Genomic DNA, 20187 nt, shown 5'->3' on the forward strand with positions numbered 1-20187 from the left:
CTCTTCTCTATTTGTCAGAGCCCAGGAAATATTGCTAAAGCAGGCTGCCGAATCAAGGACATGAAGAAAACTCGAGCAATTTTCCTTCCTTTGGGCTTGAGAAACACCCCTTTCATGGCAGGCAAGGTTAATAACACTGGTTGCTGCATAACATCCTGTGGATTTGTGTATTCATAACTTTGGTTTCACATAATTATGATGTCAGGCCAGCCTCCTTCTGCTAGCTGTGGCTCAGTTCCATTCTCAGATGCTGCTGCTCCTTCTGCACATAACCTGAGAGTGGCTCCCCTTCCTGTGGAAGAAAACGAAGGTTGCAAGGCCCTAGCCTACTTCATTGTCTTTCTTTGTTTTCACTTGAGCTACTCCAGCAACTTCTTAACTGGTCTTTAGTTCACCAGCCTCTTCCTTCTCCAGAACACCTTCTCAACTGCCAGAGTTACCTTTCTTGACATGGACTGACCACTAATCAAATGATGAGATATTTTGTAACCCAAATAGTAAATCCTGTAAGTACTTACTGCTGTGAAGACTCCCCAAGGCCACAGAATGAAGTCCAAACAAAGGAGAGATGCACAAGTTTTTTGCCACATGCCTCATCCGTCACCACAGCCTCCGTCAATTCCAGCCTTGCTTGGTACAGGAGCACTGAATCCTCATCATTGTTTTAGTACACTCTATACCCTTGTCAGTGACCAAAGTGTCCAAAAGATTGTGTCATTAAATTTTTAATTCTTCTGACACATAGGATGCATACCATAAATTTTAGGTGCACATAGTTGACCTTTCACTTCATATAACCCAAAATTAAAGAAAATAGGAAAGAAGTGTTCTTTGGTGCAAGCAACATGGGCAACTCTTAGCATCATTTTATAACAAGTTTTTTAATGTAATATTATAGTTATAAAATAGCATTGATTGATCTGAATACTTGCAGAATCATAGAATTTCAAAATGAAGAAGCATTTTAGAAGACGTTCCTTTGATTTGCAGATGTGGAATCAGTCCTGTGCTGAGGTCAGACCACACAAATAGCTTTTATCAAAATCTATTCAATAACCAAAACCTTTTCAATTCATGGGTATTAAACCATCCTTACATTCCAGGCAAATGAAATGTGGAAGAGAACAAAATGTGCAATTCACTTTAGTTAAGAGAATATCTCATTAAGGACTCTCAAACTGAGTCTAGATTGCTGAGATGGGGGAAAGCCAAGCTACATGATGAGAGATAATTGGAAGTTCAAGGATATATGAGCAATCAAGTCCATCAGAAGAGCAGCAGAGTGGGTGTTGATTAATGTCTTTTCTCCAGGGTAATTGAGCCTCTTTTTCTCTTTAATAGGTTTCAGAACCTTCTGTGGTCCAGAAAGACATTTGTGGACAACATGAAAATTTATAACCACAGCTACATCTATATGCCTGCTTTTTCTATGAAGACAGGAACAGAGCCTTCCCTCCGGGTTTATTATACACTGTCAGATGTTGGTGCCAATCAAACAGTGCTCTTTGCTAACCCAAACTTTCTGCGTAGCATTGGGAAGTTCTGGAAAAGTAGGGGAATTCATGCCAAACGGCTGTCCACAGGACTCTTTCTGGTGAGCGCAGCCCTGGGTCTCTGTGAGGAGGTGGCCATCTATGGCTTCTGGCCCTTCTCTGTGAACATGCATGAGCAGCCCATCAGCCACCACTACTATGATAACGTCTTGCCCTTTTCTGGCTTTCATGCCATGCCGGAGGAATTTCTCCAACTCTGGTACCTTCATAAAGTTGGTGCACTGAGAATGCAGCTGGACCCGTGTGAGGATACCTCCCTACAGCCCACTTCCTAGGGACAGTGGGAAAAGGAAGAACTAATATTCACTCTGAAATAAAGCATATGCGCGCGCACACACACACACACACACACACACACACACAACTAAACAAAGCTCATTTCCATGAATCCACATGACTGGTATTTCAAAAATCTGTAACAAGTATTGGAGAGTTCCAAATGTATTATGTACCTACCCAGCACACCCTGATATAAGACAAATCAGCTTACTGGTTACTGCTCATAAAGCTTATACCAGCATGAGATGAAAACCTTACCCCCAAATGCTTGCCACAATTGAACAGAATTGTTTTACTCATTCTGACTCTCTCCAACATATTGTGAGTGGATCCTGTGTTGAGTATGATCATATTAGGTAGATTCATACAAGTAAAGGGGTGTGAATTAGTAGCTATCTATTCTCATAGTCACAGGTAGGACTATTTTGAAAGCCAAACTCTTGACAGACTACAAGCAGCCAGATGTGTTTACATATAAGAGAAAGGTAAAGGAAGCCTTTTATTATCTTTGTTCTTTGAGATGCCTTATTCTAAAAGGAGATGCTAGAAATCACTATCTTTATTTTTTTAAGTATCACCAAAATTTAGGTAAATTGTGCCAAAAATTTGTTTTATATTTTAATGGTAGAAATTCAGTACACAATATAGATGAAAACAGGTGGCATTTTAGGTAGGTTAATATAAAAGTTATTAGGATAATAATGGCATTGGGAAATTACATCATTGAAACAGGTAACTTCTAAATAAGATTGAATATCAAGGTTATTATAGAAATCATCAGTTGAAATGTGAGTGGTTGATAAAACATAGATTATTCTGAATCTCAGAAAGTTAAAAATTTTAGAGTATTGTTTCTGTGCAGAACTGATTTGCTATTTTTATGCTATATGGCAGGAAAAATGTAGTAAGAATGTACTATTGAGTGAGCTGTATTAAATATGTGCTATACATGCAATCCTGAATATAGTTCCCCTTTTGAGCTGTTGTTATTATTTAATAATTACCTTTAAAAAGAATAAATTTAACCTATACACTTATTCAGAAAGATAAAAGGGCTAACGAAAAACACATAGAAATGTTAATAAAATATGTCATTCAAATTAGTGTTTAATTGTTAAAATTGTTAAAATGTAATTAATGTGTCCCATAAAGCCAGTGAATCACAGTTCCATTGAAAGTACTATCTAGAAATGTTTCATCTTGTTTTGATTCCTGGGATAGATTTGTGCAATAGATTTGTACAATGTTTAATTATAAATTTGTGGTTTCTGAAAGGCAAGACCGATCCCAAACTCATAACATTTACTTGGACCATTGCTTCTCAAATGGGGTGATTTTCCTCCTCCATCTGGTGGCATTTGGCAATGTCTGGAGACATTTTTGATTGTCATGATTTGGAGAGAGCTACTGGCATCTAGTGGGTAGAGGCCAGGAATCCTGCTTAACACTCATGATGCACAGGTCAGATTTTCCACTAGAAAGAATCATGCAGTCTAAAATGTCAGTAGTGCCAAGGATGAAAAGCCCTAGATTAGACCAAAACATTTTGATGGTTCCATAGTGTTTTCACTTAGGGATACATACACCTGCTCATGTCATTGAAAGTGTGGTGACAAGTTAATGGGAATATTTTCTTAGAGTAGATTAAAGTTTGGCCTTACTTTAGAGGTATGCCATACATATTTCTGTGATTAGTTAGATGTATCTAAACCTAAGCTTGTGAGTATATGTGCTTATGTGTGTGTGTGTGTGCATGTATGTGTAGACTAAACTTGTGCATCTGTCATTTTAAAATACACGTGCTCCCAAGTAAGGATGTCTCTAGAATTATCTTACAGAATACTCTGGAATTCTCTATTACTATGAAGAAATTGAATTCTAAACTCTCCTTATTTTGTTTTTCTGAAATTGAGGACTTTAGAATTGTGCCTCACACTTTGCCAAATTTAGCCAATTACATTTTTATATTACTGGCTCTTAAGATTCATCTAAAAAGATATTCAAGTTATGGTAGACACATTCAATAAAAAAGTATTTAATCACTTTTAATGCATCTGCCAAAAGAAGGCATTACTACTTCTAAGTTTTAAAGTTATTTAGTGAAAAATTAGGTGGCTCCAAAAGGGCAAAAGAAAGGGTGAAAAAACTGAAAATAAGTTCCGGATGAGACTTTTTATTAGCTATAATTTGAGAATTACGTTGAGGCTGATGATCATGAATGAGGATGATCTCTGTTTAATTTTTATTGCACTTCATAAAATTAAGATAGGTGAAAGATTAAGTCATTACATAGAGAAAATAATTTTTTTAATTTTAACTTTTTATTTTTATTGAATTTATTGGGATGACACTAGTGAATAAGTTTATATGTTTGAGATGTACAATTCTATAATACATCATCTATATATTGTATTGTGTGTTCACCATTCTAAGTCAAGTATCCTCCCATCATCAATTATCTCCCCCATTCCCTCTCCTACCTCCCCGTCTGATAATCACATACTTTGTGCATATGAGTTGGGATTAAGAAAAAAAAAGCAAAATAATTTTATATGAAAGATTTTTATATCAAGAGGACATTAGACATGACAAGCTCTATATAGAATATTTGACCAACAGTTTATATGACACTATGCATCTAACCTGAAATTAGCACAAGAAGTTGAAGAGTGCTTCCTGGATTTTGTTTCTGTTTAGTTCACTTTTAGCTATTTTAACAAAGGCAAATGATCTAGATGATCCTGAATGGCAGATGTTCAGTCAATCTATGTTTGGCTTTGTGGTGTCTCATTCCCTTCTTTTGGCTAAGAAGTTTGTTTAAGTTAAATATAAATTACACCTAAAGCAAAGGACAACATGGCTTAAAAGTCTACTTGGGCCACCTGGTGTGGCTCAGTGGTTGAGTGTCAACCCAGAAACCAAGAGGTCACGGTTTGATTCCCATTCAGGGCACATGCCTGGGTTGCAGGCTTAATTCTCAGTGTGGGATGTGCAAGAGGCAGCCCATCAATGATGTTCCTCTCTCTCTCATTGATGTTTCTATCTCCCAATCCCCTTACCTCCCTCTGAAAATTAATAAAAGCATATTTTGTAAGTCTACTTGGAAAATAACTGAAGAATTCCTAGAATTCTAAATTTACCCAAAATATTTTTAATTAGTCAAAATATTCATAGGAGTATTACAGATCATTTCAAATGGAAATGATATCAATAACATTCCTTTTGTCAGCAATGATGGTAGTTGTATACTATGCACAGCCTCTTATTTCTTTGTGTGGAAAACTGATGACCTGTCATTTTAATTGGTATATTTAAAAATATGGACTTGGTGAAAATGTTTAACTGAGAAATCTTGTTAGGAGCAACCTAAGAGGAAGAAATGTCACAGCCCATTTAAAATTTTATAAAACTCTTATTGTGTGTTGAATGAAAAATTTCTCACCAGAACCAGGGAGCATACCTGTTCTATTATGTTTGCAGAGTTCCAGTGATCAAAGCTATAAAGATTTTTGTGGGAACTTGAGGACAAGTGTGTGGAGAAGTAAGGGCTGAGTGCAAAACTGTGCTTTGTCTTTCTTCATCTTCCAGTGTAATTAGAGGTTGACTCTCTGAGTATATGACTCCTGGTGGGTACGTGTCAGGGCTGGAAGTGGGTAAATCACTCCCGGCACCTTCAACTTCGGTCAAGCTTCTAACACAGTCAGCAGGAACTATAAATATGACCAGCAGTTTTGACAACTTCAGTCCACTGTGTGCCAGGCAGTGGATGAAGCAAGTGGAAGGAGGAGACAAAAGGTCAAGCTTTCAGGAGACAAAGGGTCAGAGAAGTCTCTGTGCTTGACCTTGGCTTTCAAGCACCACCTTCCTCTGTCCAATCCCATGGCCTCACTGTCGAGAGGAGCTAGTAGCCTTGTGACTAGAGAGCTGGTGTGGAAATTTGCTGAGAAGCTTAAAATGTTACACTGTCTTATACAAGGTATTCTTTTTTTGTTGCTGTTAATTTCCCCCCCTTAAACGTGTGCTCTCTAAATTTGGGTGTCTTGTGACAGAGTTCTAGTCACCCTGACCTAATTATGGCCCTGCCAGTGATTATTAAAAGTGGAGCTCCCCTAAACCCCCACTTTCAGATGGATTTTCTGAGTCTTTGAAGATTGGGAGATGGTAATATTCCACCAGTTCCTACAGAGCCTCTTTTAAAGCCCTGGAGATTAACCCAGAAAAATCCAGAAGCCAAGAATGTCTGTTTATAAACTCCAAAATGTGAGGGCATATAATACTGAGGTTGAATAAGTAGATTTCGGAAAAACATATGAATCTACAATTGCCATAACCTTTGCCCTTCCTATCTTAAGAAAATGGTAACTATTGGCATTACCCTCATCCTATTCTTGTCCTTTGAATTTTTACATGCATCTTAGAGGTGAGAGATTGAAGCACGTGCATGAATGGAAAGCTCATTCAAACACAACACCACCTCTGCTTGCCGTTACCATAGGAAAATATACGGTTATGTTTCCTTCTAAGTTTCTTCCTTCTGGCGCCTGCATTTCTGATTTATTCTATCTCTAACGAATAAGTAATAAGTAACTTATTATAAATTGGCTTATAATACCTTTGAGCATTTGTGTGATAGCCAAAGACTATAACTCTATAACTTTTTTAAAGGAAAAAAAAAGATGAATTATATTTTGTTGATGCTTACTCATTTACCTACCTCCTCTGTGTTCCTATTGATCCAGGACTTTGTGGTGAAACTCTTTCTGATTTTGCTTTCCTTTTGAAGTTGTGGGATATAACCAATGTTGCAGAGCTGTCTAGGAGTTTTATAAAATAATACCCCAGTATATTGATCATATCTCTTTCTGCTTTTATGTAATTCGATTTTCTCCAGATATTTGCCACTTTAAAAGCACATGCTTCACACGATACCGACAGATAGCTACAAGATGTGATTTTATCCAGGGTATAGAAAAATTCAGGACTCAGATATGTCTGGTTTTCTCTGCACAGCAAGAGAAATGGATACTTATAATGCTAAAAAGAGTATAACCAGAATGAAAAAAAGGAATATAAAATCAGGGTTTTAATTGTGAAGGAGGATTAGAAGGGATCTTACTAGTAGAAGGATCTTACTAAGCAGAGAGCACAGAGGCTTTTGTCCTTCAGTGCAGTTTCCAAAATAGAACTTTTTCAAACATTTTAAAGGAAACGTACTGTCATGCAGTTGTTGTGACTAACGACGAAAGATGCTGGAGGAAGCAGTGTGAGAGCCAGACTGTGAGGCCCATAGGGAAGAAAACAGAAGACGGGGACCTGTTTGCTTCCTAGGACCATCACAGTTTATAGCTTCCCCACTTCTGGCCTCTCTCCAGCTGTGCTCTCCTTGGTGTTTGAGCCTAGACATGCCAACACTCCCATGTTCACATTCCTCTTTCATTTCCACTGTGACACATACTTCTGAAATAAGATTATTATTTAGATCTCTGTCATGATAAGGGAGCAATAGGAGGAAATTGACACCTTGATACCTGGTTGCATGGCCATCTGATGCTGTGCATAGTGAGTTTAAAATCTCTATAGTCCCCTGCTCCCACTATTACTTCAGTAATAGGCCTTTATATTCATCATTATGTAAGGAAATGTAGATGGATTTTCTCCCTTACGTTCTTGTGTACATACACGTACACACCCACTTTGCATTATGTATGCCCATTGAAAAGAGAAAGATGGTTGACTTGGTGGGGGGGTGGCGGAGGGTACCTTCACTTTTTCTGGCTTGGCTCCCAATTTCTTATCTATTTTCTTCATGTACTCCAGTCACTTTTAAGATGTAACCATGTCTGTTCCAAGTTGTATCTTTGCCATCAGCAAGAACTCTCACGAATGTAGTGAATGTGACTTTTATATAAATACACCATATAGTATTTAGGCCTTGAAGACCTCTGATAACAGTGTGTACATATCCTTTCTTGAAGCTATAGAACCTTCTCATTGAGAGCTATAGGTGATAGTTACAAGAGGATGCAGAGATATAGGTGATAATTACAAGAGGATGCAGAGATTAATAATGTTTTCTCCAGTGAATCCTAACATTCTTGGAAGCAAAGAATCAATTGGCTTTTGTTCCTCATTCATTCGTCAGTACTCATTCTTTGGGCTTTCTTGTTGGTAGGTTGGTATAGATATTCCTTCATAATATACAGGATTGATAATTTGGGATGATTGATGGCTATAGGGGTACATCAGACTGAGAGATGCTAGCAGGAAGTCAGAACAGACAAGGGTAGCTCCATTGCAACGCTTGCTTAATTTTTAAAAAGTCTGGAATATTCTAGAACTCTAGTTACCATATAGCATAGTTGTCTGAAAAGCTTTGAAAAAGAAAGTTTCTCTAAGCTCTCTAATTCAATGATTGCACATTAAACATTATTCCACAGGTGTGCAAGCTGTTTTTTCAAGAGCAAATCTGCAGAGGCTAGAGGTAAGAGGCAAAGAGAAAAGTTCCTCTCCTTTCTCTAACAGTATATAGGCTGACTACCAGTCGATGGATACATTTATTCTGTAAAAGGGTTTAGCTTAGAATATGAAATGAAATCACCCTTGAAGTGTACATGGAAATACTTCTTTATAATGAAGCCACAGTCTGCTGGCAGGAGGTGTAGGGAAAATCAGTACTCTTCATTCCTTCTTTCTCACGTAAAATAGAGCAGGTAAGAAAAAAACTTTAATTGGTACTTTTTATAGTTTGACTTAAAAAACACACACACACAGTACCTATCTCTGTTGGTTCTGCTTGAGCTATTTCTTTCCACAGACTCTAAAGCAATGTCATAGGAGGAGGTCTGCTGTAAAAACATGTCTTTTCCTTTGGTGTGTTCATTATAATTATGGCTGGTAGTGAGAAGGTTCACTAAGTTTCAATTTCTCTACCTCCCTTACTTGGAGAAAATCTGGAAATGTAACCTGTGAATAAAATATTTTTTAAAATACTTTGTGAAGTCTTTTTATTTCCCTGAAGTGAATGGGTAATCCTATTTCTTTTTCTATTCCTCCTTTATTTCATATCCATATCAGCTAAACTGATTTTATTCTTTTCTTCTGGATGAAAACTCATGCTGCTTAGTGAGAAAAATTACTTTAGAAATACAGAATTATAGATGCCATAAATAGAACATAAGAGCACTACTGGTACCTCTTACATGGCTGAAAGAAACTATCTATTAGGCAAATTAAAATAGAAAGAATTGAACATTTATTTAATATGACATGTACTCGAGCCTACTTTTTATAGCAATAAAATGTTTCCCATATGCAATGAATCAATATCTGTATGTGTGTCCTAGAGGTACTTTAATAAGTTCCTAATAAGATTTAAAACATTTAGATTCCCTTTCTGCTCACATGGGTGACTTTGACAAACCCAAGTGTACCTTCTTGACTGAATTACTTAGATAATTGCCTCAAACTCCCATTTTCCTTGGACTCTAGTGGCCCAATTCTGCCAGACACTTTCTCAGAGGGAGGACATCAGGAAGAGTGACCTTGGTCCATTTTTTATCATACATGTCTCCTCAGATATTGATCAAGATGTTTATGCAGATATTATTAGTTCTTTGATTTTATTCTCACATAACAGCCTTTTGGGCTACAGCTATTTTAGGACAGGACATTCTATTACCTAATGTTAAAACTTCATTATGTTAAATCTGAATCATTTGGGAGGGGAAACACAGCTCTAGTATAAATGTAGATATCCTAATCTATTCTCAGACCATATAAGGGAAACATATTTAACTTGTTTTTAACAACTATCATTAAGTTAAAAAAAAATCTAAATATTGCTGAGTCCTGATGTTCTGCTTTGTTTCGATTTAAGCATTCAAAAACAGATATTAAGAATCCAAAGGCATTAATTACTCAAGAATTCCTAAACCTTAAAGGATGGTAATTATAAGTCACAGACTATATTTTTACTTGAAAACTGATTATTTTGGATACACAGATTCTTGATGAAATGAAGAACTAAACATACAGGCTGATTGAGTTGAATCTTGATCAGGAGTCCAAGGATGAAGTAGAGGCTATATCTAATTACATTTAACATTTGTAATTCTAAGATATATTATCTTGTTTTGGAGATTTTGAAAATATGAGGAAACAAGTCCTTTGTTATTTCTTTCATATAGAATGAAAGCTATTTCTTTCCTTCTCAAGAGTTAGTTTCCAGACATGAATTTTAAAAACCTCAATATATGGGAACTTTTTCATAATAAACAATGCAACCAAAAGCTATATTACAAACGGCTTATTGGTCTTGCTCAGCCGGCTCAGCTCAGTGGTTGAATGATGACCTATGAACCAAGAGGTTATTGTTTGACCTCCATATCTGCCACTGTGTATAGAAGTCCATCGAGAAAGTGGTGGAATGTTTGATGCGTTGAGAGATCAAGAGTGGTTATCATAGAGCATATAGCAATTTCTCGCTGAAATGCATTTATTCTGGATTTGCCTTTCTCGTCCTCAACTCTTCTGCCAGTATCACCATCTATGAAGTTACAGAATGACTTCTTTACCATGTTGTGATCATATTATTACATGCAACATACTTTTGACCAAGGAACACATTTTATAGAAAGGACCTATGCTTATGGAATTAACAAGTCTTGTTTTTTATCATATCCTGTAAAGCATTCATTTTCAATGGGAGTGATATTGTCTCCACAAGAAAAACAATGGTTTTAGGAGGGGAAACATCTTAGACATTATAATGATATCTAAGATTTAAAAGTTTCATTTCGGGCAAGGATAGGGGAATAGCGAGAAAAAAGGTACACAAATGGGTGAAATTTAAGAAAGAATAAGTTGAATAAAACATTTTTAATATGGTAAGTTAGCAGTTAGGCTTAGTGGCTTAATCAGATTCAGGTTAAGATAACTTCCTAAGTGGTGTTCTTTAATTTGGCAATTTTAAATTCAGAATTGACAGAGTGAACAGCTTGTGTACAATAGAGATTTGGGTTTTTAAAACTCCAATTTGAAGGAATAAATGACACCAAAAGGAACTAAATTTGTGGTTTCTTCATTCCCTGGACATCATTAATAGAGGAAGCGTGATTCTATAAAATGACTAAATAATCTCGCAGGCTTGGTCAGATCTTCTCAAGTCCACCAACTAGGAAATTCAAATACCATAGATACTCCTTCACTCATGTTCTCATTCACTCAGTTATTTAATTCATTGAATAAGCAGTTTTGAAGCTAGGGGCTCTGTATTTGAACAGGCCTTTGGAAGCCTAGAAACATATTCAAAGGATCACATGTTTTTTTGGTAAAATTTAAATGAGATTTTAACCACAACTGGTTAATGACTGTGTCTCTTTCACTCTATCGTCCCCTGTGTCATACTCTCCTTGTGTTCAGTAGTGATGAAGTGGTCACAGGCACTTTTAGGATCTGGCCAAGGGAAATTGAGATGGAAGACCTATTTAGTGAGGGCTTCCTAGGAGGGGAAAAAAGTGAGAGATGCTGATCTAAACGCAGCTGCCTCACAGGAAGTTGGCAGGGTCTCATTTAGGAGGTTGCGGTACATTCTTACAAAATGTGGTATATGTTTCAGACAGTGACCAATTTCTCTCATTATGATATCTCTGGGGACCAAGGGATGAAAGTAGAAGAGACTTCCACAAATTAGGATATTTGTGCTTTTGTTGTTGTTTAATTCAAAATATTTTTAAATTACCTTGTGATTCTTTTTTAACCCATCTTTCTAGAAGTTTGTTAATTTTCAAATATAGAGTGTCTCCCCAGGAAGTATTCAGACAATGTATGTAGATTCTGATACATTTTGAAAATGAAATGTGTCTTAAATTCTGCCTTTATAATTATTCAAAGTGTATATACATTTTGGGGGACACCCTGTGTACAAAGGTGATTCTCATCTTTTTATCTTTCTTTTTTAAAAATTCTCATCTTTTTAGATTTAGATTCTCATCTTTAGATTCTCATCTTTTTATTTTTATTTTTTAAAAATATTTTCTAATTGATTTCAAAGAGGAACAGAGAGGGAGAGACAGAATCATCAATGATGAGAGAGAATCATTGATTGGCTGCCTCCTGTGTGCCACCCTTTGGGGATCAAGCCTGTAACCCAGGCATGTGCCCTGACCTGGAATTGAACCATGACCTCTTGGTTCATAGGTCACACTCAATCCAGCTGGGATTTTTATCTCTTTCTAATATAATTCTGTCATGATCAGAAAATATACTATCATTTTAATTTTTTTAATTTATTGAAACTAGTTTCATGGCCCAGCTTCGATGAGTACTTCAAAAGGATGTACATTCTACAGTTGTCGGCAGCAGGGTATTGAACATGTATATCCTCACTAACATTTTATCTATTCTTCTATCAATTCCAGAAAAAAAAGTCTCCTAGTATTATATTTCCATCTCTCCTTTAATTCTATAAACTTTAGATTTATGTACTTTGCAATTCTGTTATAAATTACATACACCAAGACGTCTGACTTTATGCCAAATAACTATGTGTGGTCCTTCATGCCCATCCACAGGCAATTTGACTGGCAGGCCTCATGGGGAAGGATTTGTACACAGCCAATGCGTTGGTTTTCTGGAGTGAATTGCAATCGAGGACTCAGGACCACCTGGTTCAGCCATTCTCATATGCATGCCTACATTCCTAGCCCAACACTTTCATTTGAAGTATCAGAGGTCTCAGCTAAGGCACTTTACTCCGACTTAGTACCTTTCACTCCCAGCCCTTCCCTCTCACCTTCCTCCTGATCCACGCATCCATACAGATGCAGGATCCTTTTTTTTTTTAGGCCTCCTGGGCAGGGAGAAGATTTCCCCATCTACTCATCTACTCTGCATCTACCTGGCTCTCACCCAGTGCCATTCCATGAGAAAAAACACATCCCTGTTTCTTCAAATTTTATTTTTAAATTACAGTTTACATTCAATATTATTCTGTATTTGTTTCAGGTGTTCAGCAGTGTGGTTAGACAATCCTATACTTTACAAAGTGTTCCCTACCTGGCACTGTGCACAGTTATTACAATATTAATGACTATATTCCCTAACCTGTACTTCACATCTTTGTGACGTGTGTGTGTGTGTGTGTTTATTGATTTGAGAGAGAGAAAGAGAGAGAGAGAGAGAGAGAGAGAGAGAGAGAGAGAGAGAGAAACATCGATTTATTATTTCACTTATTTATTCAGTCATTGGTTGCTTCTTGTTTGTGCCCTGACCGGAGATGGATCCTGCAACCTTGCCATATGAGTATGATGGTCCAACCTACATGGCTAGGGCCTTCGTTACTATTTTGTAACTATCAATTTGTACTTTTAAATCCCTTCACTTTCTTACCCAACCCCCTGTGCTCTAGCACCCATCAGTCTGTATCTATGAGTCTGTTTCAATGTTCTTTGTCTATTTTGTTTTTTAGTGGTGCCTGATTTTGCTTCTTGCTTGCAATATCACAATAAGTGAATAAGGCTTGATTGTTACCTTAAATTTGGCTCATTGTCCTAATTGACCACATCAACACTTGATTGCTTGAAATACACACTTATGACATATTTTCTTCACGAATTGACCATTTTATTAACATTTATGAGAATGTAAATATTGTAATATAAATAAATATTAAGACAAATACATAAAATTCCCCTTTAGAAAAATCTACTTTGTCTGACATTAATAAAAAAGAAATCCATGAGATTTCTTCTTATTATTTTCATGATATATCTTTTTTCAATTTTTAAAATTTTATTTTTGAAATGCATTTCTTATAAACTCAACTATGCCGGCCCCCTAATCTCAAACTTCCAGGCTACCCAATGGCATTTTTGGAGATCTCATTCTTAGGTTTCATATTTAGGCTTAACATTAAATATATGGAGATAATTGTCCTGTCATCAGTAATTATGCAAGTTATCATAGTGACATGCTGATTTTTATCATTTGCACTCACTATCATGATCACTTTAACACCTTTAACATTGTCAAGATAATTTTGAGGATGTTTTTGCCTTAGAGTTTCACCAGAATTTTCCACTTACCATCATTACTGTTTCTATTTTTTTCTCAAATGAATCATGTATCATTGCAAGTAAACAGCTTCTATTCTAAATTGTCAGGAAGGTGCTGACAAATTAACATCTTATTGGCAGTCTTGCACAATGCATGAATAGATTACATCAGTTTGTCATTGCTCTGAAGTTTCTTTTATCTATTCAGAAGGGCAGATGCAAATTTTCCTCCCTCTGGTTACATTGCTTGACACCTGATAAGTAATCTTTTTGCAGGAATCTCAGTAATAGAATATAATACAGCTCTATCAATTTATATGTATCTTAGTTGTTTCGCAGCACAATCTTGAATTCTCCCCCAAAAAGAATCAGTTTATACTAACTAATTTATATCCCACAATTTCTTGCCGTTTTGCATAGACAATAGTTTTATGTCTTAATGCCAAAGTATAGCTCTCTCTATATGTATATGTACACACATGTATATCTACATATGTAGATATGTTTCTATTAAGACTAGAGGCCCGATGCATGAAATTCATGCAAGTATAGGCCCTCACAGCCCCTGCTGCCTCATGGCCCCATGGCCCCACCCTCCTCCCACTGGTTATTCTGGAAGGTCATTCCCCCTTCCAGTCAAATTAGCATATTAGCTCTTTATTATATAGGATACCTCAGATGGCACGTAAAGTTTATAGAAATGGTATAAACAATGCCCATAACTCAACTGATGCTAGATTAGAGATTGAGAAGTGTTACAACTGAGTTTGCACACATGTAGGCAATGACAACTGTCATGATTACTGCAGAACTGAGTATGATAGTAAGGGGCATCAATTGTAAAGTGAAGTTTGATGGTCCAGCCAGCATGGCTCAGCGGTTGAGCACTGACCTATGAACCAAGAGGTCATGGTTCAATTCTTGGTCAGGCGGGTTGCAGGCTCGATCACCAGTGTGGGGAATGCAGGAGGCAGCCAATCAATGATTCTCTGTCATCATTGATTCTTCCTCTCTGAAATCAAGAAAATAATCTATAATAATAAAAGAGCAATATGCTAATTAGACCGGACATCCTTCCTGACAAAGCCTGGGTGGAGGGAAGCAAGCCTGGGTCCTGAGTGCCAGAGGGAAGCCTACGCTTGCACTTTTCATGCATCGGGCTTCTAGTATATATATTTTTTAGTAGAAGTCCAATGCAGTTTGACTAAAAGATGCAGTTTAACTTCAGGAATGTTAAAATGTGAAAAGGTGTGTCTTACAGTCAATGACACACTTTATAATCCATCACTGGGGTGAAAGGAAAGGCTTTTTGGAAGGAGGCTTACACACAAGTCAGTCGTGAAGAGTTAATGAGTTCTAAGATTCTAAAACTGATCTTTCCCCCCTGAAGAGGAAATCTGGGAGGTGATAAAAGAAAAGGATCTTGAATAAAAGGAGTGATTCAGAGAACTGTTAGTTCTTGTTTATCCAGGCTCTTTCAGATAGCTGTTTTTGCTCACTAGGGGGCTCTAAAACACAACATGTCAAGTGAAAATATTGATCACCTGCTTTTTCCTTTTTAAATGTCATTTTCTCGACAAATATTTATTGAGCGTAAATTTGTAAGCTTATACTGTTCTTTGTGAGGAATATAAAAATTATTATGAGCTGTTCTCAGCCTATAAAAGATTTATGACCTGGTACAGGAGATAAATCAGGTATAAAGATTAAAATAAAGGGAGGCATAAAACAAGTGTTGGGAAACTAGAACAAAGAATTCTAAAAATTCCAGAGTAGTGACTCTTTTCTGAGATCAGTGCAAACTTTCTTTGATTTGGGGGGGGAAATTGAACATTTCCCTAATGAAGTGGCCAGGCCCTATCTTTCAGGGGATCCTCCTGACTGGGGTTTATAGGAGGGGTAAGAGCAGAAGCAGCCACCTCTTACAAGTGCCCTGGAGGGTAGCCAGGACATATGCTTATTCCACACCACAGCACTGCTGGCTTTTCTCTCATCTTCCTCTCTCCCTTCTTCCCTTTTTTTCACAGAGTTCCCTTCTTTCTTTGTCTTTTTTCTTGGGATGTTCCAGACCATCATGATCTGGCAATGACTCTTATGTGTAGTCTTAGTCTTGCCGCTGGCCTTCTGGACTAAAGAAGTTGCCCACCCCAGTCCCACGGTAAATTCTGCGACACGTTTTTCTGCCCAGGAAATCACTGTGGCTATCAACACCCTCACTAAAATTACTGCGTGTGTATTTTCCAATGATGCCAAAATAACAATAGAATGTTCATACCCCTCTGAATTAGGGAGGCAACTTGGCAAAGCAGGAAAAGAAACAGGGCTACAGAAATCCTGACCTCTTTCCTTTACCATCACAAATATAGATTTTTGCCCACTTTCTGCCCAGGCTATATCCTGGTCTTTCTGAGCCCCTAGCCCACTCACAGGTACAGTCTTTGGGACATTTCAGTCTTTCCCAATAGTCCAAGGACTCTACTCAGTTCCAGGATCCCAAGGCAAAAAAAATTCTCGTTCTCATTTTTACTTTCCTTCTTAATAGAGAAACAGCAATGTGAAGATTATTGTTTATTTATTTAAAGTTATTAGTTTAAAAGAATCATCAAACTTAAAAGTTATAAAAATTGCACTCTTGAATTACCTTTACTCAGAGCCATACATAATGGATATTTTGCAATATTTGGTTTATTTCTCTAATAATTATTGATGAAACATTTATTTGAAAGTTATAGCACCATAATCCTTTACTCCCAAATGCTTCAATGCATATTTCCTAACAAAGATATTTTCCTGCATAGCCATAGTATAATAATAATTTCAGATATTTAATGTTGACATAATATTATCTAATATAAGCTCATATTCAAATTCTATCAATTACCCCATTAATATTATTTTTTATTTTTCTATTAGAGTTGATATTCTATATTATTTTACATTAGTTTCATGTGTATAGCATAGTGGTTAGACAATTATATAAATTTACAAAGTGCCATTAATATTCTTTCTAACTTTTTTTTTTTTAGTCCTGTCCTAGATTCTCCAATCTAGAATCACAGATTGCATTTAATTGTCACATCTCTTTAGTCTCTTTCATTCTGGAACGATTTCTCATCTATCTTGATCTTTAACATTGAAATTTTTTAAAGAGTTGAGGTCAATTGGAAGTCTCTAAATTTGATTTTATCTTATATCTCCACATGATTAGATTCAGTTAATGCATTTTTGGCAGGAATTCTGTATATTATGATAACATTACATCAGGAGGCATAAGATTCCCCTTCTTAGAAAGAGAACCACCTTTTTATTCCCCAATCTATATGAGTACCTCAGCCTCACCAACAGAGTGTGTTGTCAAGGTTTTTGATTTGCTGCCAATGCGATAGGTGAAAAATTGCATCTTAATATTGTGTTCTTTTAATTACCTTATTGAAGTAGAACTCAAAAACAATAACATGAATTCATTTTAAGTGCACAGTGTGATGAGTTTTGACAAACCAGATAAGACAGTCTATTTATATCATTCTAAAACATCTCCTATTCCCCTTTTCTGTAAATTCTTCCAAATCCTGGCCCAGGAAACCACTGAAATGCTTTCTAACACTATAGGCTAGGTTTGTGTAATCTAGCACTTCGTATAAATGGAATCATATGGTATGTGCACATTTGTGCCTAGAAAGAAGAGGATACCATATGCTGGTATATATAGGGTAGACTATAAAAAGACAATTAGATGTATTAGTTTTTTGGTTTTTTAAAAAATATATTTTTATTGATTTCAGAGAAGGAAGAAGAGGGAGAGAGAGATAGAAACATCAATTATCAATGATGAGAGAGAACCATTGATTGCTGCCTTCTCTGACTGGGAATCGAACTATAACTCCTGGTTCATAGGTCGTTATGAACCACTGAGCCATGCTGGCTTGGCAGATGTATTAGTTTTAATATGATCCTATTTGTATGCACAACCTAGATGGCCTTTACATACATAGATTATAAATAAAACTGAATTCCTCTAATTTTAAATAAAATATACTCTCCATTCTAATTTTTCTTATTGTTCTTACTATGACAGTCTACTAAGCCCTTAAAAAATGGCAGAATTTAAAATGAGAATAAAAAAAGGCAGACTTGTACTATGTATAGGAGTCTCATTTTTATGAGTTTTAACCTTAGTATCAAATAACTTTTCATAAACGTAATGTGACAAGGATTCTGTATCTTCCAAAGAATTTCCTCTCCATTTTAGTAAAAACTTCCCATACCATCTTAGCTTTTTCCTTTTTCAAAGCTCATGAGAAAACAATGAAACTTGACAGCTTTGATTCTTTTGTTAGCACCAACTTCATTAGGTGTCAGTGCTGCTTTTAGCAATCCTTCACAGTGGGCGTGAGCAAGGTGTACAAACTGAGCGATGCAATAAAGCAGGATCTGCTTGATTGAAACATCTAATACTCTCTCCCAACTCAGTCCCAACACTACTTCATATTCATAGCTGTGCTTTTCCATAGCCATGAATCAATATGTGTGTGAGATTCAAAAGAAGAAAAGCAATTAATTTTCAGTACCAGAGAGAAACACTCACAGTCCGGGTATAAAATAGTTTCCAAAACCGAATCTCATTTGCCTAAGGTATATCTCTGAATCAAGAGCTAAATGAAGAAATAAAGTCCTGATATTAAAAGTCTGTAATGTTTTGGTTGAGTCTGCCTTTTGACATGGTACTTTTTTTTGGTTGGTAGAAATGGCACACAGAAGGGCATGAGGCAGAAGATGGAAGTGGCAGATACGGAGGGTGGAGAAAATAGTCCATATTTAGCCACTGAGAGGACAAACAAAAATAAAATACTTCTGCAAGAAAGACGCCAAAATAATTACATGCTATTCCCAATAGTTTTGCATTATGAAGACTACTAAACAATTTTATAACTAAAAAAAAAATCTAACAACTTACAAAGATAAGTAATTCATTAGATAATTTCAGTAACAATATCCAAGACCCACCTTATATTGAACACACACACACACACACACACACACACACACACACACACATTAAATAGCCAAAAGTGTTACATAGATCCCCAATGGCCAGGTTTTGGAATTGAAAATTTTTCCTCACTAATTTTAACAGCTTCATTGAGGTGTCATTGGAATGCAATAAACTGCCTGGATTTAAAGTGCACAGTCATCATTTGTACACACCTGTGACGTCATCACCACTGTCAGTATAGTGAGCATATCATCACACCCAAGAGATTCCTGGTACCACTTCGTAATTCTCTTTCCTGCTTCTCCCCGCCTCCTTCCCAGCCCTAGGAAACCACTCTTCTGTCATTACAGACAAGTTTACACTCTTTAGAACTTCCTATAAATAAAATCACACACTACGTATTCTTGTTTTCTGGCTTTTTTTTTTAACCAGCTAAACTATTTTGAGATTCATCCATGTAGTTGAATGTATCAATTGTTCATTCCTTTGTGTGTGTGTGTGTGTGTGTGTGTGTGTGTGTGTGTGTGTGTGTGAACATTATTCTATCATATTCCATAAACTATTTATCTATTTACTGGATGGTCTGGATGGTGGACTTTTTTTTTTTTTTTTTTTTGGTTTCTTTTATCACAGCTCAACTTGCTATGAGCTTTTCTGTACCAGCCTTTGTGTGAATTATTGTTTTCATTTCTCACACCGAAGAGTGGGATGGCTGGATCATGTAGCAGGGATATGTTTAACATTTAAGCTATCCTTAACATTATTCCTTTTTTATTTTCCCTCCTGTGGTTATGAGAGTTCTAATTCCTTTACATTCTCACTAAAACTGAGTATGGATGGTCTTTTTAATTTTAGCTGTTTAGATTTAGTCATTTAATAAAAAATATGTGGTAGTGTCTTTAGGATAAACTATCATTGCCCAATGTCCAATGTCTTGAATAACATTGTCTTTATATCTTCATATATACAGGGTGTCCCCAAAAATACATACACACTTTAACAGCTGATCAAAAATACATACGCACTTTAACAACTGATAGTTCAATTTTGAAAATGAAACGTATTTTAGTAAACACTGCCTTTGTAATAATTCAAAGTATGTGTATACATTTTGGGGAGACACTCTAATTTTTTATTGTTTTGTTTTTTAGTTGTTTCAAATTAGGATGTAAGCCAGCTCCCCATTACTTCTTCTTTGCCAAAAACCTCACTCAATATATAGCAAAGGCGAGGAAACACTCCATGAGAGAAAAATAAAACAATGAGGTAAACAAATTAAAAAACAAATTTTCACTCACTAACACTGCAT

General features: G+C 36.3%; 2 protein-coding genes across 4 annotated transcripts in view; both read left to right on the forward strand.

The window, feature by feature from the left end:
• ST8SIA1 (ST8 alpha-N-acetyl-neuraminide alpha-2,8-sialyltransferase 1) overlaps positions 1-9102 on the forward strand; it is a 138398-nt gene extending 129296 nt beyond the window's left edge. The window contains exon 5 of one of the 2 annotated variants that reach the window (XM_084877253.1): positions 1342-9101. In XM_084877253.1, coding sequence (XP_084733379.1) covers positions 1342-1828 — 487 coding nt within the window. In that variant the 3' untranslated portion in view covers positions 1829-9101. Of the gene's footprint in view, positions 1-1341 lie in introns of both variants that reach the window. The other variant, XM_084877254.1, reaches the window with a different exon arrangement.
• The window catches only part of LOC311619170 (sulfotransferase 6B1-like), a 39291-nt gene continuing 20290 nt past the window's right edge, over positions 1187-20187 (forward strand). The window contains exon 1 of one of the 2 annotated variants that reach the window (XM_084877259.1): positions 1187-1312. In XM_084877259.1, the coding sequence (XP_084733385.1) occupies positions 1297-1312 (16 nt within the window). In that variant the 5' untranslated portion in view covers positions 1187-1296. Of the gene's footprint in view, positions 1313-20068; positions 20145-20187 lie in introns of those variants that run through there. The other variant, XM_084877260.1, reaches the window with a different exon arrangement.

Source organism: Pipistrellus hanaki (genome assembly GCF_964339955.1).
Source record: "Pipistrellus hanaki genome assembly, chromosome: 3".
Classification (NCBI taxonomy): Eukaryota; Metazoa; Chordata; class Mammalia; order Chiroptera; family Vespertilionidae; genus Pipistrellus; species Pipistrellus hanaki.